At 41.4% G+C, this 27679-nt stretch overlaps 1 protein-coding gene across 12 annotated transcripts in view; it reads left to right on the top strand.

Annotated features, from left to right (window-relative positions):
* NECAB2 (N-terminal EF-hand calcium binding protein 2) overlaps positions 1–27679 on the top strand; it is a 368024-nt gene that overhangs the window by 178130 nt on the left and 162215 nt on the right. For 4 of the 12 annotated variants that reach the window (XM_073307524.1, XM_073307530.1, XM_073307519.1 and 1 more), the window contains one exon: positions 25339–25364. The exons of the other annotated variants lie outside the window; for them this stretch is intronic. In XM_073307524.1, coding sequence (XP_073163625.1) covers positions 25339–25364 — 26 coding nt within the window. The remainder of the gene's footprint in view (positions 1–25338; positions 25365–27679) is intronic. 12 annotated transcript variants of the gene reach the window in all.

Raw genomic sequence — 27679 nt, 5'->3', positions numbered from 1 at the left:
TGAAGACTTCATTAGGCACTTCACTGTTGATTTTAAATAGTGGTCAGATTAGTAGGCAGCGGTATAACACATCACGATAGATAGAGTGTAGACCTTACCAAAGCCGTTCCTTTGCTCAAAGTGAACGTTAACACTTGGTCAGTGTTTCGTGACATCTTTCAGAACACAGGCCCTAGAAACGTCTTGCAGTCCTCGAGAGATACATATGTGGCTGAGTCAGAAACTGGCAGTGACATCCCCAGCACACAGTTTATGACAGTGCCCTATTGTCTTCTCTGTGAATATTTCATGACCCTGAAAAATGTTGCCACAATAGTACCCCAGTTCTTGATTTTAAAAATATGGCCACCTTCATTAGGTTTGGAGAAAAACTCCTTCTGACAAACTATCCTGGCATTTAAAAAAGACAGTTGGCACTAATGCGTCGCTAAATACTAATAGTGAAGCATGGATTTCACATGAACCTGGTGTGAAGCCAGTTCTGTTTAAACAAAATGCTCGTTGATTTAATCTTTTTGAAAATACCATCTAGCCTGCCAGCTATATATCACACAGGCCCTAATTAAATCCAAATGATCTTTTCATTAATTTGTTTGTAGGCACAATGATGTTTTCAAGATCTAGGCACCTATCCAAAAAAAGTTGAGGACTTAAATGTAATTTACTGAGGATTTGGCAGAAATTGATTGTGAAGTTGTTGTTATATTGTACTAAATACCATTTTTCTCTAGTGTCATGACCCCATCTGGGTACCCTTTGCTGGGTTAAACCTAGGTACTGTACTGTATCAGTATGTGGGAGAGACCTATCTTTAAGGAATCTCAGTTGTGCTGTAAACAGGTACTTTATTACATTGTCTCCTGTGACACAGAAACACTTCGCTTTTTATGAGCTCTTCAAGAAGATTTTTCTCTCTTGGCTGGGGCATCTCACAAGCATGCAGCCAGAGATCCTGACCACCTGTGACAAAACAGAGGAGGAAAAGTTAGGCTTGCTAACAGTCAGGTGTAGTAGGCAGGGGGAAATAGTATTTTAAGGGAACTGGTGAAAACCTCACCACTTAGGACTCTTAAAACTAGACAAAGCTCTAGAAAATACACTGGAGGAAACAATCCCATGCAGACAGAGGGCAGCAATGTGTGATCTTTTAACTTCCATCCAGTCATTTTAATGCTGATATTCACCCACAGCACCGTACAGGAGGGCCAAGGTCACACATTGTAGCTTTTCAGGGATCTGGAACCGTACCGCTTGCCCACTGTCCTACTGGAACTGGAGCTGCATTGAGTTTCCTCAGCCGTGGAGCATATACGGCAGGGGTCTAAGTGGGGAGTTCATTGCAGGGAACGTATGCTGAAGGTGCACTCTGTGTGGTGCTGGGTTCAATGGGCACTGAAAGTATTCAGCATCCCCACCAAAACAGGTCATTAAACGTTGTTCAGACAAATAGATTCCTGTGCTGGAAATGCATGATATAATAATAGTTTGTGCTTCTGTACGAGGTTTCCAGCTGAGAATTGCAAAACGCTTTTCCAGTGCGAATGCAGTAAGCTTCACAATAGACCTGCGGTTCTCAAACTGTGGGTCAGGACCCCAAAGTGGGTCGCGACCCCATTTTAATGGGGTCACCAAGGCTGGGGTTAGACTTGCTGGGGTCCAGAGCTGAAGTGAAAGCCCAAGCCCCACTGCCTGGGACCAAAGCCAAAGCCCTCAGGTTACAGACCCCCTGCCTGGGGCTGAAGCCCTTGGGCTTTGGCCCCCCTGCCTGGGGGAAATGGGGCTCAGGCTTTGGCCCCCTTGCCCAGGGAAGTGGGGCTCGGGCAGGCTCAGGCTTCAGTCCCCCTTCCTGGGGTCGTGTAGTAATTTTTGTCGTCAGAAGGGGTTCGTGGTGCAAAGACATTTGAGAACACTTGCAATAGTCCATGACTAGGTTTCGTCATGGGCAAGTATGATTGCCCTGCTTTATAGTGGCCCAAGTCAGTAGCAGTGCCAGAAAAAAGAACTTCCTGCTCCTAGACCTGTTCTTTAATCACCAGATTATTCCCTCCACATATACAAACCAGGGGCCAAATTCTTGATATGAAGTTGGTCCCCAGAACAAACGTGTGTGCATCTTTGAAAGCAGAGTTGTTGCACACTCATAATGTGGCTAGCAAGAACCTCTGCCCAGTGTCCCGCTGCCCAGATGATTTCTGTGAGGTGCAATGCACAGAGGACATACATGTACAAATGTAGATGCCACCCTAGGACTCGCTTACACAGCTTCTCATTGAGGGCCAGTGAAGTGGCCTCTCCATGGCTTTTGGAAGGAAACAGCATAGGGGTGGACAGCTCCCACCTTGCACTTCTGCTACTGGCTGCAGGGAGTTTGGGGCATATACCTATGTGCATTGCCTGCCAGCAAGTTGCTCTATTATTTTATCTTATAACTGAAACGGGGGAATAAGGACACAGACCACACACCTCTTAAACACACAGCCCAGTTGCAGTATTTTGACAGCCTTAAGATACAACAGAAAATTTGGTAAATTACGGCACTGAAAGTTCAGTCCACCGAATAAATCCTAATTCTCTCTCTTTCATTGTTTCTTCATTGAACCTAGCTGTGTGAAGAAACAAGATGCTTTAGCAGCAAGTAACAGACTGACGGCCCATATTGTGACTGTTGGTGAATGAATTACAGATGTCTGCTACTCCAACGGTGCCAATTTATGCCCTATCTGTTGTTACTGTGATACTTATTTCTCTTTTAACTGGCAAGATCTTACAGGGTTTTATATTTGTTTCACTTTTGTCCACTAACTTCCTGTATTTCAGTATCTTTTCTTAGACTTACTGTTTACACAAGTATCCCCAGGATACCTTCATCTGGCCAGTTTAAAAGTGTTAATAGTGAATAAAGAATCCCTGCAAGGTGGAGTTCATCCCTGTGCAGAAGACCAGCACACAAGGTCTGTGCACCACTAGGTGCCATCTGCACGAGGGTGAATCTCACCCTGAGTGAATAGAATGATTGCCTTGGTTACATGCGTGCTTGTATTTATGTAGATGGGAATCTACATCCTCAAAAGCCACTTTTATTCTCATTCCCTTTCCTCTTTAATAAACCAGTATCTTCTGTGGTATTGTCTCCACACGCTCCAGGCCAGTTTGACATGTAACTAGCTATTTGTATGGACTATCACAGTAAGTATGCATTCCTTTCCAAAAATCTGGCCCCCTTGGGTTTATTTTGCTGTAATTAGTATTACTTTGGCAGGGGATGGGAGTGGTTGTTCATAAATATTTGAGAGACTGTGCTATGGTGGGGTGGCCACTGGGAAGAAAACTAACCCTGTCTATAACCAGCCACTCAGTGTTGGGGAAGCTGCATGAGAAGACAATGAATCAAAAGTTCTTTAGAGAGATGGAAAATCCTGGAGGCTAATTAGCTCACCAGGAAGAGGTGGTGGCAGTCTAGGAAACTCCTGTATGGGCCCTACTAGTCCAGCATGTTGGGGATTCTGCTTATGCTACATAGAAAATTGCTTCCTGAAAGAGCAAGTTTGTATGGAGGGCTGTGGTATCTGGAGTGGCACATAGCCAGTGACACTGACAAACAGCTTGGGGAGCTGGATTGGTGTATACATGTTTCTTTCAACAAATATGCATTACTGGACCACTCCTTGAAGTATGCAATTCTCAACTTCTCTATAGAATGTTGCTAAGTCCCTTAAGCAACTATTTACTGTAGCCAGTAGCTGGTTTTAGTTTACTTGCCACTGACTATGTAAATAGATACTTAATACTGCGTGTTGGTGCCTGGAGCAGACAGAAAAGCTTCTGGGAGATCTAAACTGTTCTGCTTCAGACAGTGTTTAGCCAGTATAGTTAATTTTCTGGTACAGACAGGGTGTCAAGGTTCCTTACCCACTCTGAACTCTAGGGTACAGATGTGGGGACCTGCATGAAAGTCCCCCTAAGCTTATTTTTATCAGCTTAGGTTAAAAACTTCCCCAAGGTACAAACTTTGCCTTGACCTTGAATAGTATGCGGCCACCACCAAGTGTTTTAACAAAGAACAGGGAAAGAGCCCACTTGGAGACGTCTTCCCCCAAAATATCCCCCCAAGCCCTACACACCCCCTTTCCTGGGGAAGGCTTGATAATAATCCTCACCACTTTTTACAGGTAAACACAGACCCAAACCCTTGGATCTTAAGAACAATGAAAAAGCAATCAGGTTCTTAGAAGAAGAATTTTAATTAAAGAAATGGTAAAAGAATCACCTCTGTAAAATCAGGATGAAAAATAATTTACAGGGTATTCCGATTCAAAACACAGAGGATCCCCCTCTGGGCAAAACCTTAAGTTACAGAAAACAGGAATAAACCTCCCTCTTAACACAGGGAAAATTTACATAAAACAAAAGATAAACTAATCCGCCTTGACTGGCTTACCTATACTGGTTGCAATATTGGAGACTTGGATTAGGATGGGTTGGAGAAGATGCATTTCTGTCTGGCGTGTCTCAGCCCCAAAAGAAAACAACCACATAAGCAAAGAGCACAAACAAAAGCTGCCCCCTCCCCCCAAGATTTAAAAGTATGTTGTCCCCTTATTGGTTCTTTGGGTCAGGTGCCAGCCAGATTAGCTGAGCTTCTTAACCCTTTACAGGTAACAGGATGTTGCCTCTGGCCAGGAGGGATTTTATAGCACTGTATACAGAAAGGTGGTTACCCTTCCCTTTATATTTATGACACAGGGGAAGTCATTTCAGCAGAACAAGTCAAGCAGAAGGGAAATAACTCTCACTCACATGGGCCAACAAACCATTTACCGAATGCATCGGCTGCCTCCACAGCTTATTGGATCACATCAGAAAAGGCACTAAAGGGTTGTAATTCTGTGTGCTGAATAAACCAAGGTAGTAATGTGGGATAAAAGGGAGCATATTAATCCCCAGATGTTTGTGTGTAGACCTCTTTGTCATGTGTTGGACCTGGGTACTATGTATTCCTTTAAATAGTTTGGGAACTCGCAAGTGGGCCTCCATATCTTCTATTGCGGAACTCACTAGGTCCTAGCAGAACAAAAGTGTGTATGTGTAGCTAGATCTTGTATATTGGAATATAGTTAGTGAATATGGTTATTTGGAACTAACTGTGTCTTCTCCTTCCTTATGTTTTGTGGGGAGAAAAGGCACAACACACTTAAAAATGGTAATTCCCTTTTTGGCTTCTCATAGTTGAGAAGTACTAGCTTCAAATGATGCTGGCTGTTTCATGGCACTGGGGGATCCAGGTAATAAAGATTAACTTCACAGGTCCTAAAAGGAATAATAATTGGGTTAAATTTATGAGGCTAATAAAAAGTGATTGATACTGATCTGAACCAGAGGAGTTGAGTGCTCTTATGGGAGTTGTATGCTGCTCAACGGATGGAAATGGCAGAATTGAAGCAACACATGTCCCCTTTGCTCTGTCTCCTTTTGCATTAGTATTACAATATGCAATCTGAATATAGCTGGGGAATGAAGCAGGAAGGTTTGTGTAGGGTGCAGTGAATGAAACAGAACCAGAAAACAATGAGAATAAAAACAGTTAATACTGAAGAGCTATTTCATGTACTGAGAGTTGACCATCATTTCCACTTAATGAGACAAAAAATAGTTTGTGACCATTAAGACTGCATCATAGAGAAGATGCACAAGGGTTAGGGTTCAAACTGAACAGCAACCTTAATTCTGAGACTTCCGGACATGTGAGTGCTTCATATAGTAATCTTAATGCTCTCTTAGCTTCGTTTGTATATGTGTCATTATTGTCACAAGGGAAACGCAAATGTATTGCAGTCCATCTTCTGCAGACTACATCTTTTCCCCATTTATAATTAGCATCAGCACTAGACGCTATAGCAACAGCTTGTATACAATGTGGTATAAATCAAGACATCTGCGTTCCAGTATAGCACACGCTTTTTAGACCCACGTTTCTTATAACTATGATAATTTGACTGTGGAATTCATCCCTACTTGCCATAAGTAAGGCTACGTTTATGTCCCGGAGGTCATAGAAGTCACGGATTCCGTGACTTCCAGGGACCTCAGTGACTTTCTCTGCTTCAGCCCCAGGGGCTGCAGGACTCTGGAGCTGACAGCCAGTGGGTCCCTGGCAGGGTTCAAGGGACAGGTGACAGCAGCGTCAAGAGACGGGACTCCCCACAAAGTTCTAGTGACAGGTGACAGACTCGTGAGGGGGCCCTCCTCAGGGTTCCAGTGACAGCCTCAAGCAAGCGGCTGGGGTGTCCTGTTTTTCTCTTTGGAGCAGCTCCCTGCAGCTCCCAGCCACCATGGGTGGAGGAGGAACCCCACAGCTCCCAGCCACCACAATGGCAGGGGAAAACATGGAGCCACAGCAGCAAAAGTCACAGACAGGTCATGGCTTCCGTGAATTTTTGTTTATTGCCCATGACCTGTTCGTGACTTTTACGAAAAATAACCATGACAAAATCTGAGCTGTAGCCGTAAGTAATCAATTACTAATTAGCAATCAATGTTAATCATTCTCATTTCCTTAGAAACAGAGTTGAAGGAAATAGACTTCATAGTGTATGTAAATTCCCTTTCCTAAAACCGATATCCTTCTACTGTTGAGAAGAGAAGTTGAGGACACTGCTCCAACCTTTATCTCACACCTCCTGGCACATTACCAAGTGCATTAGCAGCACTGCTGTTTGTCAATAGTGTGGTTACAGTTACAGGATTTCTTCTCTAAACCAATATTTTCCAGTGTCGTGATTACTGCAAAACTGTACTCTGGGCTCAATCATAGTAGTAAAGACAACATTTTTCCATCCATGTTTTGATGGAAAATCATATTCTTAGTTTTAAGTTGCTCAGAAAGACTTTTTTTCTGTAGAGTTCAACTTGAAAAACTTTAAAATAGCTTTAATTTCTTCAAAAAGGAACCGCTAGACTTTAAAAAAAAATAGATTGAAAAAATACAAAGTTCACAAACCATTATGGGGGAAATCCATTCCACTCTCACACAGCTCAGTAATCAGACACTGTGCGGGTGGTATGCCAAAGCACTGGAACTGAAATGGTTGTTCTTACACCATCCAGGGCCAGGGTGTTTTATGGTTTTAACTTTTAGTACTCATGTTTCTAAGCTTTTCTCCACAACTAACGGCCAGAAATTATTTAAAAAAAAAAAAAAGTAGAAATTCTCATGTAATCATCTGACTCCAGAAGCCGGGGCTTTAAGAACACCACCAAATATCATGAGAGTCTTGATAAAATCACAGCAGTTGACAACAGTGATGCTGTAGGGATCAACCCTCCACTGACAAATGAATAAATTAGATAACCTCAGAGCCAGGTCTCACTAACTTCTAACATTATTATTTAATAACCTAAGTTGATAGCATATAAATATGTAATGTGGTCTATGAAATTTCAGTTTGAGCAAAGCAAGCCTTTTTGGAATAACTGAGATAACTGTGAGGGAATGCACAACTGTCCCGAGGCTTGGGGTGTAATTCAGACCAGTGAGGGGCTGTGCGACCACTTGCCCTGTATCCCTGGGTGCCTCACAATGCTTTGTTGCTGTTGCTTCCAGTCTGGGATGCTCCCAGCCAGCCTACCAGCATGCAGGTCACACCCTGAGTGTCTGTGTGCTAGATAGCCGTGGTTCAGCAGCTCTGACTGCAGCTGCCTGTCTTCAGCCCCACTCTGGCTTCCACCAGCCTTGGTTACAACCAACAAGGAGACTCCAGCACACTCCCAGCCCCAAATTTCCAAAAGCCATGTGCTTGGCAATGTCTAGCCGCCTCCTGTGCAGTTCAGAAAAATAATAAAATTTATATGTTCCTTTAAAGAGACAAAAGGACATCACAGCTTATTAATTTAACTGGGGTAAATACATCCTTCCCTGCAAACGCAGCACTGAGTTGGTTTATAGTTAATAATTTTTTTTATTTTAAGAATAGGACATGCTTTAACTTATGCCAAATAAAAGGAATAAAGTTAGAAAGGGTCTTAAGCAAATGAAAGTCAAAACACACATCTAAAAGTCTAAAATTTAATCTAGTATGGTACAGGTTTTGTTAAAGATGGTTTCTCTCACCAGTCCTTCTTCTTTGCAGCCATGGTTGAATTTCCTTCAGTCAGGACCTTCCACAGAAGTACAAGATGTTGGCTTCCTTGTCTTTCTAGGTGAAGGATCTTTGCCTAAGCAGTTTCTTACCTGTATTCAGTTTCCAGAGGTTTCAGCCCTTCTTTGGTAGAAGGACCCAGTTTTCACAGCTTGCAAGAGCTCTTGTGTCTGCCTGTCTGAAAGATGCCAAAAATGGCTTCTGTCCTTGCCTACATTTTCCAAAGTTCAGTGACTGTGTTTCAAGAGGCAGGATGACCTCACGCTATTCTTCCCTTCCTGTGAACTTCCTATCCCCTTGCTGATTTCTACGACAATGGAGTCCATTGTTTTTGGTCACACCCTGCTTCATCTCATTGCAAACAGGTAGATAGCTGCCTTCTGTCCTGTCTGGGAGGGAACCTGTTTCTCCTTGCTTGGCCACAGACTTTAAAGTATAATATTATTAAGTATCCATATTTCCTCATATAGTATTAAAACATACGTTTCATAATGATCATAATGATATTAATCACCAATTTGTTAGGAGCTTTCAAAAAACCTTCACTCTGTACACTTTTATAATGCAGTGATATTGTATACAATCAGTTGATCCAGTTACTTATTACCTGAGGTTCAGCTCCCCTGGCTTTACAGACTAGTAAACCTTAGCAATATGTTCTTTGAAAAGTAAAACCCCAGACCAAACTTCTCTCTTTTGCTGGTGCATAGACACCATGCTGTCTTCTCCCGCACTTGTTAGCTTGAAAGCTTTGTTTACCCGATATTTAAATATCCCTTCATAGTCTCTGCCTGATGACTGGGCTGGTCAGAGAAGCAAACAAAGGTATGTGTGTCTAGGGCAGACCTGTTTACTAACACCCCCCCCAATATGCCTGATTTAAACACATTTTAGTCATAATCCCTGCATATATCCATAACTCTTAATACACACTGTGTATATACATTGCACAAGAATATTAATGATCAGTGAGTTATTACTTCTCAAATGATAACTCAAAGGGCTTATTTGGTACAAAGATTATTACAATAGTGTGTAGGGTGTGAATACGGGGTCCTTCAGGTCACAACAACTTATTGTTAGGCTGAGCTGCAATCCCTGTAAACTTTATTGCCATGTGCTGGACTTCTAAAAACAAGGCTGCTGTTCGCGTGCCCTTGAACTGTAGCAGCCTGAGTTCTGCCGCTGTTTGCAATACTTAACGTTGGATGTTGAAAATTGGGGAAATTCTGTGAAACTCCTTAGAGTTATCGCCTAGAAAAATCCTAGTACTCCTCCTCTGATGCCGTGCACAGAGAAGACACTTTCAAATGTCACTGTCACTTCCAGTGTCATGTGTGCTTGACCTCAAACTTAAGAACGTCCCATTGTACGTGCGAATCAAACTAAAGCGATTAGGTCCTGCAAACGTTTCAGCTCCAGGCTTCCCAGAGCGTTCCAGGGTTACGAAAACTTCTTGGCTAGGTCGGCTCTAATCTTCGGAGCGATCAAAGCTACCTCACGTACCAATAGCATGTGTTTGCCACTTACTGGAGCAATGGCACGCCACAATATTGTATTAGTTGTACTAGATCATACACAGTATGGTACACTCAAACCTCAGGGCATGAATCTTTGTATTATTGCAGTTGAAGTACAGGACAAAGTACCTCCTGAATTGATTTTATACAGGAAGCGGGGCTATTTGGTAGCAAATAAGGGGCACTCTTTAAACTAAGGGATACCTGGTTACCAGAACCATGAGGGTCAGTTTGCCATGGTTAAATGAACAAAGGTTTAAACTGGAATATGTTATGAATACTGACTGTGTGCTCATGGGACTCAGAGCGGCAGGTGACTGACTGCAGTTCTGATCACTGGAGAGCCCTGTATCACTCCTTGGACTGTTTGTTGATATTGGCCAAGGTCTTTCAAAAGTGACAGTGATTTCTGGGCAACTCAGTTTTTGGGTGTCTGACTTGAAACTCCTTTAAAGGGCTCTAGGTGGCTACTAACAGGAGTGGGTGCTCAGTACTTTCTTTAGGAAGATTTGGACCTTTTAAGGATGTCAAAGTGAGTCATACAAAATCATCAGTTACTAACCACACTGTCTGGGGCTTTGCTAACATTCTCACCATCTCGGGGAAGCAGAAGGGCAATCCTTTTTGCAGCACACGATAGGCTGCACAAGACAAATGTTGCATCGACGAGGGTTTTCCTACAAATGTTCTAAGCAGGGAAGTAATTGCAACTGCAGCTGCCCGGAAGGTGTTAGTGGTAGCCACATGTATTGTTTACCAATGTCTTGGTCCCTTGTCATATGGGATAATGATACAGTAAGCGGTAATAGTGAGATCCAGCAAAAAATGTTAAAGTAATAATTTGCAAAAAGTACATTATTTGTGTCATAGCAACAGTAGCAATGGGAACAGAGGGACAGAGACAGCCTGGTGAACAGCAATTTGGGTCATGGAACGTATTTTGAAAGCAGCATATTTATTCCCAAAATGAGCACATTCCTTGGCCCTTACCTGACCTCCTCCTAAGGGAAACGAAAGAAGGAGGAATAGAATGGGAACACAACTATGTCAGCATGAGAAGGAATGAACTCAAAGCAATTGGAGGAAAAATTTCTACTTCCATCCTCAGGGACCTTCCATTTGCCTTCACTGTCTTTCCAGCATAGCACTGTACCTGACCTGAGCTCTCCATGAAAGTTCCTGAAGTCTAGCTAGGATACTGTGCTAAACAACCACATTTGTCTAAGACTTTGTGCTTTGTTCAATTTTAATTTCATTCATGGATATCCTGGCTGTGATTGACTGGCATCTCCATGAAAGAAGCCATAATTCTTTTTCCTTTATGCTAGTTGTTTACTTTTTCCCAACTTAGGTTGAACAGTAAAGCTGCACCTGGCCACTTCTCTTACAATCTGGCCCTAAATCTATAAAATCCTTCTAACCCCCAGGTCTCTGAGTACATGTAGCGTGGATGATATTGGGAGCTCAGCTTTCCAGTACTTAGGTTGGGAACTACCACAGTAAACTTAACTAATTTAAGAACTTATCTGTCCACCTTAGGGTTTTATCCTGCTGCTCAGACCATAGTATCTAAGCACTTTCTAAATACAATCAATAGCAAAGTCCCTAGTGGACTTCATGGAGTCCCTAGTCCTTCTCCTTTTTCAGGGTGAAAACTCGGCTTGGGGCTTTGTTTTGATTTGCGGGGCGGGGGGGGTGTTAGATTTTATTAATTTACTGTTTCAGTTCTGTAAAGGTAAATGTTAGGATTTTTAATACCATCTCCATATGCAATTCTAATGCTATGCAAATTGTACAAGACTAAGGCAAAATCAGCCAAATCCTCATTCGGCTGAAGACAGTGGCAAAAGTCCAGTTGCTTTTGAGTAAGGCTAGGATTTGGCTCACTATCTCTTTGTCTGTGTCATAGTAACAAGGGGAAGGAAATAGCTGTACAGTTTTTAATATACTGTAAAATAAGCTTGCAGTGCACCTTGCTTTGGTGTCAATATTATGGTGTGCTAAGAGGCAACTGATTTCTGGGATCCAATTTAACATAACATCACATCACAGGATTTTGGTTTACGCATTTCATTTCAGAATTATGAAGTAGGAGTAACTACACATTGGATTTCTTGAATCTTGTGACAAAACAGAGAGCAAGCTGCAATCAATGCGCAATGAAGCTGGAACCCTGGCATATTGCAAATGAGCTGTAACTGCTCTAGGGCTCTTTGCATTGCTGCTTTCACTTTGACAAGCTGCATGAAACCGAAGGGAGTGAAGGAAATAAGGTGGGGAGGGGGGAATTAGAGAATACCTATTAACAGTAATTGTATTGCACCAGTGTCAAGGCACCCAGCCAAGGCTGGGCCCCCATTATGCATACGACATGGAGTAAAAACAGTCCCTGCCCTGAAGAGCTTGCAGTCCAAAGAGACAAAACAGACTAGGTGGTGGCAGAAAGATGCATCACAGAGAGTGAATAGAATGGTGATGACTGGCAAACATTGATAGATTTAAAAATAAAAATAAAAAATGTTGTGGGTTTTATATTTTAGCTTTTTATATCCATGTTTATAATGTTTTATGGCGGATGGGGTGAGACGGGGAGGTAGGAAGGGATGACTTAAAGGGAAGGTGAAAGAAAACTCAGGGGAATGGGCGGAAAAGGTAAGGAAAGATGGAAGACAGGCAGAGTGAGGCTAAAGAGAAGAGGCTGAGCACGGGTGCAGGAAGAGGATAAAGCAAGCAGCCAATCAACAAAGGAGAGAGAATGTCCCGCATACAGGCTGTAGATGTGTCGAGAACATGTAACTGATTGATTTCTGTCAGCTCCCACAGTGTGCTAGGCAGCGGTGTATTAACGCCTAGGCTGACAAGGCCTAGGCCTAGGGCGGCAAATTTGCAGGGGCGGCAAATTTATAACAGCCAGAGGCTGCTTCCCCCAGCGCCGGTTCGCCCGCCCCTGCCCCAACTCCACCCCTTCCCCACCCCCATTCCCTGCCCCATTGGTCCCCTTCCCCAAATCCCCGCCCTGGCCCCACCTCCTCTCCTGAGCGTGCCGTTTTCCCCCCTCTTCTCCCTCCTTTGCGAAGCTGTTTTGCACACAAGCACTGGCAGGGAGTGGGAAGAAGCAGGACCCGGCGGCGTGCTCAGGGGAGGAGGCAGGGCGGAGGTGAGCTGTCCAGGGGGGCCGGCAAAATCTTTAATCTGCCACTGGTGGTAGGCACTTTCCAAACATAGAAAGCACCATGATTTCTACCCTAAGGAACTCTGTCAAATGACAGATCTCTAAACAGACAAGGTGGGTGAGTTCCAGTAAAAGATATTACCTCACCCACCTTGTCTCTCTAATATCCTCGGACCAACATGGCTACAACAACACTGTATACAGATCTCTAAACAGTTGGTGAAGGGAAGGGAAACAACAAATATTTAGGTGTGTTAACAAATATAAGTAAACAGAACATGGAAAATTATACCAAGTTACTCTCAAGCATGACATCCGTTATCAAGCTCCTGTCTCTCTCTATAAGCATGAGTAATTAAAATATTAAATTGCAAGGATTTCAGGATGATACAGCAGCTCATCTTGCTTATTCCATGTTAAGCCTGCTGTAATGTACCACATCCTATGGAGAGAGGCATTTTCCCTTAGCGATTTCAGTGTAAGGAATGCAGGTGAGCTGTAGCTCACGAAAGCTTATGCTCAAATAAATTTGTTAGTCTCTAAGGTGCCACAAGTCCTCCTTTTCTTTTTGCGAATACAGACTAACACGGCTGCTACTCTGAAATCTGATCCTGATTGTAGAATGAGTGCTCCTCTCTCCGGCTCCTTGGATGGGACTTTCAGGCAGAACCTTTCACTCCGCTGCAGCCCTGTTATGAATTGCTGGTCCAATTATTCATTCCACTGAATAACTGAGTCGTGGTTTTTATATAGCTCTGGATAGCTGAGCATTCTTATCACATTTAAAGTAGCAGCAAGTGTTGCTGTCTGAGACCAGGGTGCGACAACGTTTTAGGAAATATCTAAAATATTATCATTAAACTTTAACTTAAAAGAAGGTGGACGTATGGATAGACAACTTCTCTTTACCTTGTCTTGCATGTATTTTTCAAAGGCAGACTTTGGCCAAGAAAGACCACCTTTTCCCTTCAGATTTGCATGTTCAGCTGCAATTAATTTCAATGGGATTTAAACATGACCATCTGATGCGCAATCTGGCTCTAGAATTGAAAAAGGTGAGACAGTATGGTCTAGGGGGTAGGTTGCTGGATTGGGAGTCAGGGGACTGGAATGGCCCAGCCTGGCCTGGCAAGTGATCTTAAGCAAGTCATTTCCCTTCCCTATGGATGTCTTGTCTTTTGAGACTGTGAATGCTCCAAGGCAGGGACTGTCTTTTCCTATGCATTTGTTCAGTGGCAAGTATGTTGGGTCCAAGTTTTCAGTTGGTGTCTCTAAGCACTTCTGAAACGCAGATAACATTAATAATCATTAATAATAAGCTAGTTCTGGGTAAATTGTAGGTAGTGTGATATGTTTTTTTATTTCATAAAATAGTTTGACTGGAAAACCAGAGCGTTTCTGAACTGTGCTCCCAACAGCTGTAACCCACCATTTCTGGAACTGGTCAACAATGAATTATCCTATGAACAATGACACGTGTGCTCCATGACAGGTAGCAGGAGACTGGAGAAACATTCTGCTCTTGTGTGTCTCACCAGTACCTGATTTATTTTTTTAGAACACATAAAGAGAAAGTCAAACATCTAGCAAAGTAATTTAAAATGTAATTTTGGTCTCGTAGCTAAGTGACGTGATTGGAACTTCTCCAGCTAATAATGAGGTCTCTAAGCCTTATTCCCACGAGTAGCTCACTGACTTCAGACATGTGAGGACTCATGTGTAATGGTGCAGGACGAGGACCTTTGAAGGAAAACTGGGGGAAAGTTTTGTTTGGGTGGAATGCCAGAGTCCTGTGAGGTTGAGAGACCTGGAATTCTGAAAAAAAAACTTGAGGCAATTCACCCATTGTAGCTTTCCTTTGAGCATATAATTTGTAGGATTTAGATTTAAAAAAAAATCATTGAAGAATCCAAACCTGGACGTAAAAAGTAAAGAGACTTGGGCCCTTTTGATATTTAATTACCATCTGTCTAGAGAAAGAACTGCCCTTCCAACTATATGGACCCCAAGAACTTTGAACTACAAGGTTCTGAGCAAACAACTTCTGCAGCACCGTTCTCTATAATCCTTAAAAGGACAATCATTCGGTTGGAGGAAACTAGCATTAGGTTGTTTCAGAAAAAAGTTCTGCCTATCCCACTTTCCCACCTGGTTTGTAGAAAGCCACATCTTGTAGCAATGGTGGCTGTGCAAACAAACATTTACGGTAACTATTGCTTGTATTACAGTATGACCTAGAGGCCTCCACCAACATAAGTGCCCCATTGTGCTAGGCAGCATAGACATATATACTAAGCAGCAGTCCCTGCTCCAAAGAACTTACAGTCCAAATAGGCCAGACAGATAAATGGTGGAAGAAAAGAAGTACCATTTCCATTTTTCATGTTGGGGGAATGGAGTCACAGAGCGGAAGTCACTTGCCAGAGGTGACCCAGGAAGTCAGTGGCAGGGCTAGAAACTGAATACAGTTCATTTGAGTCCCAGTCCAATGCCTTCACTGCTAGGACATCATTACACTGTGATGTTATATATAAATCAATTATGGGTGTCCAGAAAGATAAGTAAAATAAAGCTGTTACTTTAAAAAACTCACTGTAATCTTAGTGTGAGGTCTGCCGGTTGGACATGAGTGTCACATTGGGTCACATCGGGTCTTTAAAGTAGAATCAGAGGTGTGCAGGGGTAGGAGGATGAAAGCCATGGCTCTAACTTCTCTCTGTCCCTACTTGGGATGATTTGTGCCTCCTTGCAGGGAGCAAGATGTGTTCATAGAGGGAACAATTTAAGCATTCTTATGGAGGGGAGGCGCAGAAGTTAGGGATAGCTTGTTCCCCACCCACTAGGTCCAGAGGCAATCTGGCTCGGCGCATTATGGCTGCTGCTATTTTGACTAAAAGGATCGTCAGAAACAATAACGTTTTCCAGCTGCACCTGATGGTTTTAGGTCTTTGCCTCTAAAAGTATTGGATGGGCTTGAAAATTATTTTTTTCTATTCTCAGGTGAAATGGCACAAGAGGCTTCCCAGCAAATAAAACAAAAGCTGTGTGCTGGAGATGCAAATAAAAAGAGAGAGGCAGTTTCTGAAGACCTTCCTTTTCCTAATGGGGAAGCCTGCCTTGAGGCAGCGGTAGGCTGCTGCAAGGCTTTCATCTGCCAAAGAAGAAAAGGTTATTAACTTCAGCTGAAGCTGATCAGGTGTTGATTGACATTTGAACAGCCCATCCAGAAAGCAATTTGCATGAGAAATGTGCTTTGAAGAAGAGTCTTTGATGTATTTGTATCTTGTGAATTCACATTATTTTTCGCTTACCCTTCCCATTTTCATACATGACGGCTCCTTTCCATTGATTATTTGAAAAACAGAAATGGGGAATTTCATGCTCCACTCTTCCATCTTATTCCTTCCCTCTGAACCAACTTTTTCTGTTCTCCTTAGTAATAGAAGAAAGGCCAATAAAAGTGCAGTGATAAAAGTGAACAAAAGGACAGCAACCTTTGACAGCCCTAGCACTGTGTAGGAGATCAGAGGAGATGGCTATAAATCAGAAGAGAGAAGGAATGCAAATGCAGTAGTGCCCGAAAATATGAGGAAAAGAGATGTTAAATGATCACACAATGAGTTAGTGGTGTAGACCGGAATATACAGTCCCCTGTGCCAAACCCTAGAAAATCTTCACATCATTGGCAATAATGCAGCAAATCTCCAATCCAGATGTGGTTTAGTATTCAGTTTGCAGAAAAACTGCATACAAGTGATACATGATACAAAGTGTGTTCAGTACCCACATCAGGCACCGTGTCTAAGCACTATTTGTGAAAATAAATAAAGCTGCTAAACGATTCTTCGGGACATGCTTTTGAAGCACCCAGTAGGAATACCCTAGTAATCCTTTTGTCAGAATCACTTCAGAGGAGGAAAATAATATGTGTGGAGATATATGCTGGGCTTTGCCTCTGGCAAAACATCAGCATTAATCAATATTTAGCACCTGAATTCAGAGGAAGAGAGAACCCTGATCTGTACTAGCTCTTCAGTTGTTGTTCAGATTTCTCGATTAAAAGTTGTTAGGTTAGAATAATGAAGAAGAAATGGACTAGGAGGCTGGGATATATATAATATATACAAAATCAAGTATTTGTATTCTGAATGGAAAACTAGTGAAGTTAAATACCTGTGACTCTTTTAATTTAAGGTATTGTACAGCTCCCACAATGTTTAATGTATTTATGGTCACAACACCCTGTCAGGTAGGGCAATGCTGTTATCCCTGTGTTACAGATGGGGAAATGAGACAATAAGTGAGTTGCCCAAGGTCACACAGCCAGCGTTTGGCAGAGCACGATGTTGAACCTAGTTCTCCTAAGTCCCAAGATAACACCCTAACCACTAGACCATTCTTTCTTTCTCTATTGAAGACGTGATGTTGTACTTACCAAAGCAAGCAGCAGCTGGAGGCAACTCCCTGCCATTTTCCACCAACAGTTATTCTCAGCCAAGCCCTTAGAACATTTGTTATAAGCCTTTTTTCTCTTCTCCTTGCCTCATTACCAACCTTTCCAGAGACAGCATGAACACTAGTCCTCAGTACTCGTCAATGAGCCTATTCTTGGGCAATGGAGGACTGAAATTTGGCTCCAGGTGTCAAACTTCCAGATTGGCAGTGATGCACACATATATGTTCTAGACGTAGGCATGCAAATCTTCTGCTATTGTGCACTCATATAGACATGCATATGCAGAAACCATGACTTGTGCACGTGCATCAGTTGCATCTGTATACCTACATTGGCTAGGTGCACTTTTGCATGCACCCATTTGAAAGCTTGACTCTGTATTGTCGGTTGAAGAGCTGGAATAACCAAGAGGGACATGTTAAATTTTCTAGTGACTTCGTTCTCAGAGCTCGACTATGGATCAGGAGATCCTGCCCCACATTTGTGATGTGGAACTAGGTATGCTCTGAGAGAGATTCATGGCAAATGCCTTGGACGCTAACTTCACTGGATGGGGGAAGTCACAATTACACAAGCTATACAAGAAAGCTTGACTCTTAAAAGGTTTGAAAGATCACTTTCTTTATTGTGGTTTGCACTTTGCCTAGATAAACGGGAAGTGTTCCCTGCAGAGAAAAATCAACTAGGTGAAAGCTACACTAAGGAGAAGAGCTGTGTAATACTCCAGTCATTAATAATGTCTTCTTACAAAGTTCTACACGAACATTATTATATTTTTTCTCATTCAGTCTGTGTTATGACTTCAATAAATGCTTTAATTAAATATGTTATTAATGGGAGTATGGTTAAAATTATAAGCAGATTCTCAGACAGGCCAAGAGCTAGTCTGATACACTTTAAAGTTTTTTTTTCCCCTAAAAATGAGAACGGAACTTTCTGTGGGATTTTTTTGACCCTTTCGGGTGATGAGGTTGACTGGAGGAATTGTTCTTCATTATGCTCAATTTTTAAAATCCTGATTCTGCAACTATGTTCTTGTTAGATCTCAGTAGCTTAGCAAGGTTAGGCCTGATCTGTGCTCGGATGGGAAACCTCAAGGGAAAAGCCTGTAGTGCTGAAAGAAATGAGTGGATGGTTCAGTGGTAGGAACCATCTCTCCAAATCATCACTGCTCCAGCATGGTGCTAGGAGGTGCTGCACTGTTGGAGGTGCCATCTCTCCTGTGAGATTTAAAACCCAGATCCTGAACACTCCCTTTTCACAGGCTCTGGGGTATCAACGTTGGCTTAATAAAACACTAAGGTAATTACATTCTACCTAAATAACTTGTAGCTGCTGTTTGTTGATATACTGTACTCTTCACTGTTCCTGCTAGGTGTTAATATTCCACCCTAGAAGTGGTTACATTTCAGTGATTATTCAGGATATGCCTTGTCATACACGTTGAGACCCTTCAGAATGAAACTATTTTTACAATATTAAGGTTGAATATGACAATGCAAAAGTGTTGGGGTATACAAAAATTAAAGGCCTGTTAGTAACACCTTGCTTAAATTGTGAATACTATGCATGCTTAAGTATATATTTAAAAGCTTAACTAGTAGTTAAAAAATACTATTTACGTGCAGTGTGGGTGGTGTGAAATTAACTATTGCACGTACATATTAGAGAATCAGTTGATTTCACAAGCTGTATGGTGATGCTATTAATCTGTGTTTGAAAGATTTTTTTAAGAAATCTACATAAGACCAGGGGTGCCCCAACCTATTCAGATAAAATAACTAACCTGAGCTTAACTGATCTTTTAAGGAATGGAAAAGCTTCTGCTAACTTTTCATTTTCACAGCCCTCTCTGTAGGGACTCATAGGGGAAATGAATATGGTGAGAGGACCTTTCTGGCCTAGTCAAAGATAATAAGAATAAACATATCAAGAGAGCCCACTCTTGCTAGATTTTCCAGTCTGTCTGTTGCTCTAAAATATTTGGGTGAGCCTCTGAATTTTTAGGTGCTTATCTGAACCTAGAACCTTTTGAAGTTGGTCCATCAGTATTTCCTATCATCGGGTGTCTTGTTTCCAGGGGGATCTGTTCAGTGTTTGTTGATATGCGTATGTACATCAAAAGATCAGAAACACATGGTTAGACCACTTCTGACATAGCTTATGCTATTAAGAGTCAGTAAATACATTTGTTAGTCTCTTAAGTGCCACAAGGACTCCTTGTTGTTTTTTTCTAGTAAAAATAATTGGCTCTGTTCCTGAAGCTAGTAGGTTTCCTTTTTGATAAAAGATGATGTGATCTTTGGGGGGTTAAGGACTGTGTCCACCACTCAGTTTGGAAAGCACGTCACACCGATTGGGTGTTACTACAAACTAATTATAATTGAGGTGCTAATTCACTGTTAATCTCTTACATAATACTTAATTCTGGCATTTATTGAAAAGCGTTCTGCAGTCAGTGCATGAATACCATTTGGACCAAGACTAAAGGAGGCAGATGGAGGGTTTTCCCAAGAGACAAATATTTCCCCTTGTATTGGATTTGATACTGAGAGTTATGTAGAAAAAATGGCATGGTACTGCATGCCAGGGACACCCATTGGCTTAGATCCAGGATGAAACTCAGGGTGTAATTTTCAAAAGCATCTAAATTCCATTTTCAGAAGTGACTTAGGAGCTTAAATCCCACAGTGACTTAGGCTCCTAAGTCACTTACATGCTTTTGAAACCGTCCCCCACAAATATTACAGTTGTCCTTTCAGCAAGCCAGAGCTCCAGAGATGAAAAGGCTATTTAATTAACTCACTGCATCATCTAGCTTGCTCTGTTGAGCTTTCAGTACACAAGGGCCACGCTTGCTACATCCCTTTTGAATTATTTCTGCACTGAAAAAGCTTCTCCTATTTTCTGTCTGAGTTTTTTCTCCAAGTGAATTGTTAAGACTCCAGTTAAGCAATTACTTGCTCCATAAATACCTTGGACTATTCTCTCTAAAGTAGGCTAGACCATGCAAACAAAGCCTCACGTCTGCATGTTTAGCATTTCAATTGCAATTTTTTAATGAGAAAATAAAATGAGTTCATGGAAATTAACTCCCCGTAGCTCTGGAAATTTTATAGGATTCAGTGAACTAGTCTCACAGTTCAGGAGAGATGATAAATTTCAGAAGGAATTAAGATAAAGTGACAACTTTTTAGCAGAAGAACCATTTTTAATCCCAGTAATAAACAGATGCTCAAAAGGTTTTCATAAATCTGTTCAGCAAGAAAATAGAAATTAATCTCTCTCAACACACTTGCTGCCCAGAACGTTTATCGGGACCAAAACCTGTGCTAAAAATATTACAGGATTCGAGAGAAGATGGAAACAGGCTAGTTGCTCACTTGGCTGATAACAAATGAAATCTCCTTGAAGAGATTATCTGAAATGTGACTTCTCGGGACATACACAGCAAGATGCCTTGGCGGAGATTCAGCTTACCCAAAAAAATAGGCTCCTATGCCCTTCGTGACTCTAGACTAAGGCGATGTCAGTATCTTCACCGCAAGCACATTTGGATGAGGTTCATCATTTTTATAATTCACCCATAAAGATCTATCTGTATTTGAGCACTAGGGCTGAGTCTAGAGATCATTCTTCTTTATAAAATAAAACAACACTTTTAAAACCCAACAAACAATATTGTTATGTAGGATCATATGCTTAAAACGGTTAAAATAAGACAGCATTATTTGTGTGAATTGACATCCCTTTGTTTATGAACATATAGAAAGGAGAAGCAGCCTGTTCCTACTATTCAGAGAGTATATTCAAATGTACCATGGAAAGTAGCGCCAAGAGCAGAGAAAGTTCTGATTCTTCAGTGGTTACCTTGTTCATGTATGTTGACTGAATAAGAGATTTGTGTCTCTCACTGGTTATTGAATAGAAGGAATCCAAGACAGGAAGCAAAAAACTGCCAATGGGAGAGAACATCAGAAAAAGATGGCAAGTGGGGGACGTACATGACATGTGGAGAGGAAAAGAGAGTTAAAGTAAAATCCAGGAATGACATTGACTCCAATGTATGTTAAGCGTTAGTACAGCTCAGTCCTTCTGTATGTATCTACAAAGCAAAACACAGAGCAAGTATATATGGTGGAAAAATCCAATCTGGAAAACTGAGCCTATGGAGGAGAACTGGTATATCTTTGGTCTGTAGCGAGAGGCACAGGGGCCGTATGTCTGTGTCTTGGCCCCAATTCAGTACAGCATTTAAGCACATGTGTAAGTACATGTGTAGTCAGCAAAGCACTTGAGCACATACAAAAATCTCATTGAAGTCAATGGAATTTAAACATGTGCTTTAGTACCTGACTGAACAGGGCTGGACTGCTGAACTGGGGCTCCTGAGAGAATTGTGTGGACACCTGAGTGGCAGTCAGGTATCTGTAAGGACTAGTGTCCTGGTACAGTATGGGGGCGGATCCAATTCCAGCTGCTGGATCCAAAACCAGAGGGTGAGGGGCCTATGGGAAGACCAAGCTGAGAACTAGAGTGAAAAGAAAGGATGACAGCCTTCTTTCTCCATTTGCCCTGCAAATATGGAAAAGTTCATCTGGAAAGATTAAGGGCCATATTTTCAATAGCTTCCCTTTTGCAGGTGCAACTTGTCCCTCTAACATTTTGCATTCACAATCAAATTGCAGAATTGGAGTATTGTTTGCCTCTATAAGCACAAATCAGGAAGTTAGTGGTGAAAACTTGCACCCTTAATTTCTGTGTTTAGCTGTTGGGGAAATGTAGGAGCAGATTGCACTGATTCTTTTCAAAGTTAGCCCCTAAATATCACCAGCACAAAAAGAGTTACACACACACACAAATATGTTCCTAGCTGTAACACATCAAGCTAGAACGGAAGTGAACTCCAGTAAAAAGATGGCAAGGTGCCAAAGCTATAGTCATTTGAATTCCTACTGGTAGCCCTGTGACGTGGTGGTAGGGTGGGGGGAAATTGCGTAAATTAACCCTTATACAAAAAAGAGGTGCTTGTGGAAATAATTATCGTTAACAAATAAACTTCTTTAATATGTTTCAATACGAGGCTGTCTAGTTAAATCTTTAACTTCTGTACTTAAACAATTAGGCCAAACCATGTGTACTTAGAGCTGACCTAATAATGCCGTCTGAGTACAGAATGTGAACTGACCCACAACTTGCAGTGCAGCTGATTTTAGAGTCCAGTGTTTTGTTATAATGTGTGGCTGATTTACTCATTGGGGTTCTGATCCTGTTCCCACTGAAGACAAGGGCAAAACTCCCATTGATTTCAAGGGAAACAGGATCTTCCTGGATTTCTTGGTATCTAATAAAAATAGATTTGTGCAGTATGAGCAGAGTCCTCTGTCTTATGTTATTATCGATGGCTATAATCAGTTTGGTCTTTACTGTTAAAAGGTCAGCTAGTTTATTAAGACTTTAACATCATTTTCAATAAGATCTGACGCAGTTGATGACCCTGACATGATATAGGACAAAATCAATATACCCTTTTATAATTTCAAGTTAAAAACAAGGACTTCAAAAGGCAGTAACTTTAGATTCAACTTACTGTAACAGGTGCAGAGGTCTGTATTTTGTTTTCCACTCCCCTAAGTTAAAACAACAAAATGCAATTTTTTATAGAAAGTAGAGCTGATTGAAAAATAGGAACCTATTTTTGTGACAACTAAAATTTTAAAGTGTTCAAAATAAACCTGCTGTTTTAAAAAAAAAAAAAAAAAAAAAAATCCAAAACTTTTATCCCACTTTTATTGTGTTTAAACCGAGTTTCTCGTAAACAAAAAATTTCAGTAACTATTTACAAAATGTTTTTGGTTAAGTGTTTGCCTTTTTTATTTTTCCCCATAAATTATCTGTTGGCAACACCATCAACTTGTTGTAAAAAATTGCCAGTTTGAAAGGTATTTTTGATAAAAAGCTGTTTGAACAATTTTCACCCATTCTAGTCCTAAGTTGTTGGCTGATGTCTAAGTACAATATTAAAGTTTGATTGTGCTGTTCTTCGGGAAGGTTCTTGGTTCGTTGACTGAGCTCAGGGGAACTCCTTGAGGAAGTTTGTTCTAATGTTAAACAGTCTCCCAAGGAAAGTGGTGGGTGTTCTGTAGACTATTCAACTCTGTGGAGAATTCTCCACATACACAGCTAGAAAACAGGGATGGGTGGCCAGAATCAAGATTCACTTTCTCTTCTTCCCACACCCCCTTCCAAGTTTTTACAACTTCATTCCCCCCCACTCTCCCAAATCATTACCAAAGTGGGAAACATGTTTGGGACCTTTCCTGTTCTCTCTGTGCTCCTGTAAAGAGGGCTGTCACAGTAGCTGTCACAGCCGCGCTAAACACCTGGAGAAAAGAACAACAGTGAAAGGTCAGGTTTCAGAGTAGCAGCCGTGTTAGTCCGTATTCGCAAAAAAAAAAAAGGAGTACTTGTGGCACCTTAGAGACTAATCAATTTACTTGAGCATAAGCTTTCGTGAGCTACAGCTCACTTCAGGAAAGCTTCAAAGCAGGGAGAAGGGAGGGCCTCAGCAAGCGGGTATGAGAAGGTGTTGGGGAAAGAGACGGGAAAACGTCAGTGATCCAAAGGAGAGTATGAGAAGAGAAACCTACCAGCAGCCAGGAGACCTGAACCCCCTTTTGTCTCTCAGAATCTGTGAAGGAAAAACAGAATTTCAAGAGAATGGGAGAGACGTGGGAAGTGCCGGATGCGTGTTATTGCATGGCAGAGATGGATGCCACTCTTTGTTCCATTGCGGAGCTGATGTTGAAACTATCATGCCATATCTGCCAATGGCTGCTTCTATCTGAAGCCTTCCCAGGGCTCAGGATACCATCTGTACTTTCAGAGAGTTAGTAGGTGGTGGCAGTAAGACAGAGAGAGACCTCTAGTAATGAAATAAGTGTTTAAAAACCTCTTTCTCCATATTCTACTTACACTGACAGGTCAGGCAGCTCAAGAATGAGTTCAGTTAAGCAAATAGCTTTCCAGGATATAAATGGATTGATAAAGAATAATTCTATTAAAATGTTTGAAATTCCTTTCAAGTCTCAAATGGGGATTGCAATAGTAGAGGGATTTGAATGACAAATAAATTAGTTGCAAACTTTTATTCCTGATCTTGTGCGCTTCATGTGTGCACGTACTGTTTACATACATGTAGTATGTACATGCATAGGGGACTGCATTGTGTGCAGTAAGCTCAAGGATTGTAGTTATACCTGGCTTCTACACAGGGGGACAAGGGGTAGGAGGCTCTTTGCTCCCTCAGGCATTCAGAACACACATAGTCTAGACCATCATTCTTATGAAAAGAACGTTTTACAAAATGTAAGACTAGAAATGTGTCCATTGGTTTTTATTTTTATTTTTTAAAATCCATTAAAAGCTGTTATTGCTAAACAAGTAGGAACATAGGAATTGCCAGACAAGACTGGAGGAATGATCCAGTAGTCTAATATCCCATCTGAGAATGGCCAGCACTAAATACATTAGAGAAAGGTGCAAGAATTCCTGTAATGGGCACTTGAGGAGTAACGTGACCAGAACGGGAAGCTGCTTATATAGTCACACTCTGGCAAATCTCACAAAAGTTCATATTGAGAAGAAAGTCCCAGAGATAGTAATGGGTGCCTTATAAATGCTTATAATTATTAATAATATCCCAGCTCCTTCCAGACTTGGCAGCCGAGGGACCTCTAACCACTGAGCCTGTATTATGTGTATCCAGATTGTATTATGTCTGGCTCCGCTGTAAGAACTTATTAAAGGCTTGAAACCATGAAAGACTGTTAATAGCTAGCTGGAGGGTGGTTTATCAGAAGTGTAGGTATTAAGCAGAGATGGGATTGAGCTATAAAGTTGAGATCTGGATCAGAACTTTCCCAAAGTTTGTGAGCATTTGTTCCATCTCTAATGATAAACCTAGGAAAATTCTACATAAGTCCTTTATTTTTCCTTTACATTAAACACTCGTTTTTCTGCTTTCTCCCTTTACTTGCATCTTCCGTCTGACAGCAATGTGGATACAAAGGAGTTGTGTGGTAAGTACCCTTTCGCTACCTCGATAAAAGCAAATTTTAATGTAGACTTTTCTTAACTTTATTTTTAACAAGGCTCACACATACTTCACTCCAATACAGAATGGAGCCAAGATTTTAAAAAGCGGGATTAAAGTTAGGCGCATGAATAAGTAATGGGATTCAAATAGGCTCAGGAATTGCACTTTCTGTTGACTTCAGTAGGAAAAATTGGGTGCTTGGCAATCAGGTTGATTAGGGGGATGAACTTTAGGTTTTTAAAATCTTGGTGTAAGTGAATTAAAGAGTGGGGCATGAAATGGGGTGGAATATAGTCAATCATGCCCCCTTTTAAATCACTCTCTACCTTTCATACAGCAATATTCACTTCAATCTTGGATCCCTTCCAGTGAAAGTAATTACTCGCCCTACCCCTTGTGCTTTAGCATAGTTTATGGTTAACGTCACTACGCAAAGTTTCCCATTACCGCAGAGGCTCTTGATAAACTGGTTCCTCAGGTATCAAAGGAGCCTCAAATAATGGAGGGGCTGGGGCCATTCTAAACTGACTAATCAACTGGATGGACCTTGCACTCCAAAGGGAGACTTTAGGTAGCCAAATACATTGGTTCAGGGCTGAATCGGGGCTCTGCACAGGGATTGGTTGCTGCCACCCTTCTTTGATCATAGCATAATAAAATGTCCCCCCACTCTCCTCACTAGAGCCTCATGTTAGTTGATCAGGATTCCACAATCTCTATCAGCCTATGCATTGGAGATGTCATTAATAAACTGGAATCAGGGGTTGTGTAGAATGTGTCTTGCCGTTCCTGAGCTGTGAATTCTTAGAACATATTGTACTGGCTTTCTTGTTCAGCAATGACGCTGGGAAAGTTTTACGCAGTTTCATAATATAGTTAATGAGCACAGAACTGTACCCAAAAATAAGCAGATAACATTCAGTAATGTGTGGTTAATTTCAGGCAATGCCTCATCTGCAGGCTTCAATAAAACAGCATTACTTTATAGTACCAATTACATATTTGTCTTTAGGCAAAGCTTAATGTTTTACAGCGGGTAGCCTACAGTACATATAATCACCAGAGCGGCCCCCACTGTTCATAGAAATTAGAGGTAGAAAATATCTATAAGGACATTTTATCCAACTCCCCAGCTAGAATAGAGTGGGATTATTTCCTACAGTGAATTCTCAAGTGCTTTGTCTAGATTTTAAATGACTCATGTAGCGGGGCTTTTGCTACTTTCCTTGGGGAGATTATTCCTCAGTCTAATAGACCCCTTGCTGTTAGGAATTTTTTTCTGCTGTTCAGCCTGGAGACGTCAGAAGAAGTTTGCTTTTTTGTTTTCCAATACCTTGTCAGCTGCATTCCCCGTACTTCCTTCAAGATGGCACAAAGGAACAATTACATTAAAAAAGGAGCCATGTAGAACAACCTTCACAATGCATCCGTGGCTTTACCATTATAGCGTTCACAGATCCCTCCAAAAACAGCAATTGTGTAATTAAAAATCCAGCATCTAGACTCTAATCAGACTCCGGCAATCAGTGCTGTGCTCTCCAGTGGGTTTGAGCTGATCTTATGGAAGTTAGTTTTTATTTTGAACAGTGTTAAAGACTTGTGTGTCCTTATTAGAGTGCCAGGCCTTGTCGACCGAAGAAATTGCAATAGGCTGGGTGGGTGCTAATTACAGTTGAAAAATGGCTTATTTTGGTTTAGTTTAAATCCGTTCCTAATTCATTTGTACTACACTTAAATAAGACACTTTTCAACTGCAGTTAGTATCTGCAAAGCCTTTTGCAACAGTTTAAAACTAAATCAGTTTAAAATCACACCTTAAATTAGAATGGTGCAACCTTTTCGTGTCAACAATCCCATGCTTGTAATCAGACTAGGATACCTTTGGAAAAAACCTTGAGCTGCTTGTTAGGCATGGTTTATTATTTAGCAAAGTGGGGTAGACTGAGACAAACCCATCATTCTGGCATGGAGTTCAATAGGGGGAGTCATTCTAAAGACAATTAATCAGATTTTGTTTCCTAACTTACTTTGAGCCAATTCCTAGGTGCACTGAAGTTAGCTTGTCCCATTCATTGAAACTGACATATGAGAAATTGAGTCTAGAATGATATCTCTTGTGTTTGCCAATTATGTGTTTTTCCACTCCACCTTCCTTGTTTAATTGGTCTTCCTTGTTTCCCACCCCGTTAAACTAGTAACAGCAGATCACATTATAAACTTAGATTGAAAATAGAGGTAAAGCAGCATTGTTTGATGAGACCTTTCTTTCTCTGACAATCCTATAAAACAGAAAATTAT

This window comes from Lepidochelys kempii, chromosome 12 (genome assembly GCF_965140265.1).
Source record: "Lepidochelys kempii isolate rLepKem1 chromosome 12, rLepKem1.hap2, whole genome shotgun sequence".
NCBI classification, from domain to species: Eukaryota; Metazoa; Chordata; order Testudines; family Cheloniidae; genus Lepidochelys; species Lepidochelys kempii.
The sequence above is the reverse complement of the archived record's forward strand: the minus strand, read 5'-3'. Positions and strand labels throughout refer to the sequence as shown.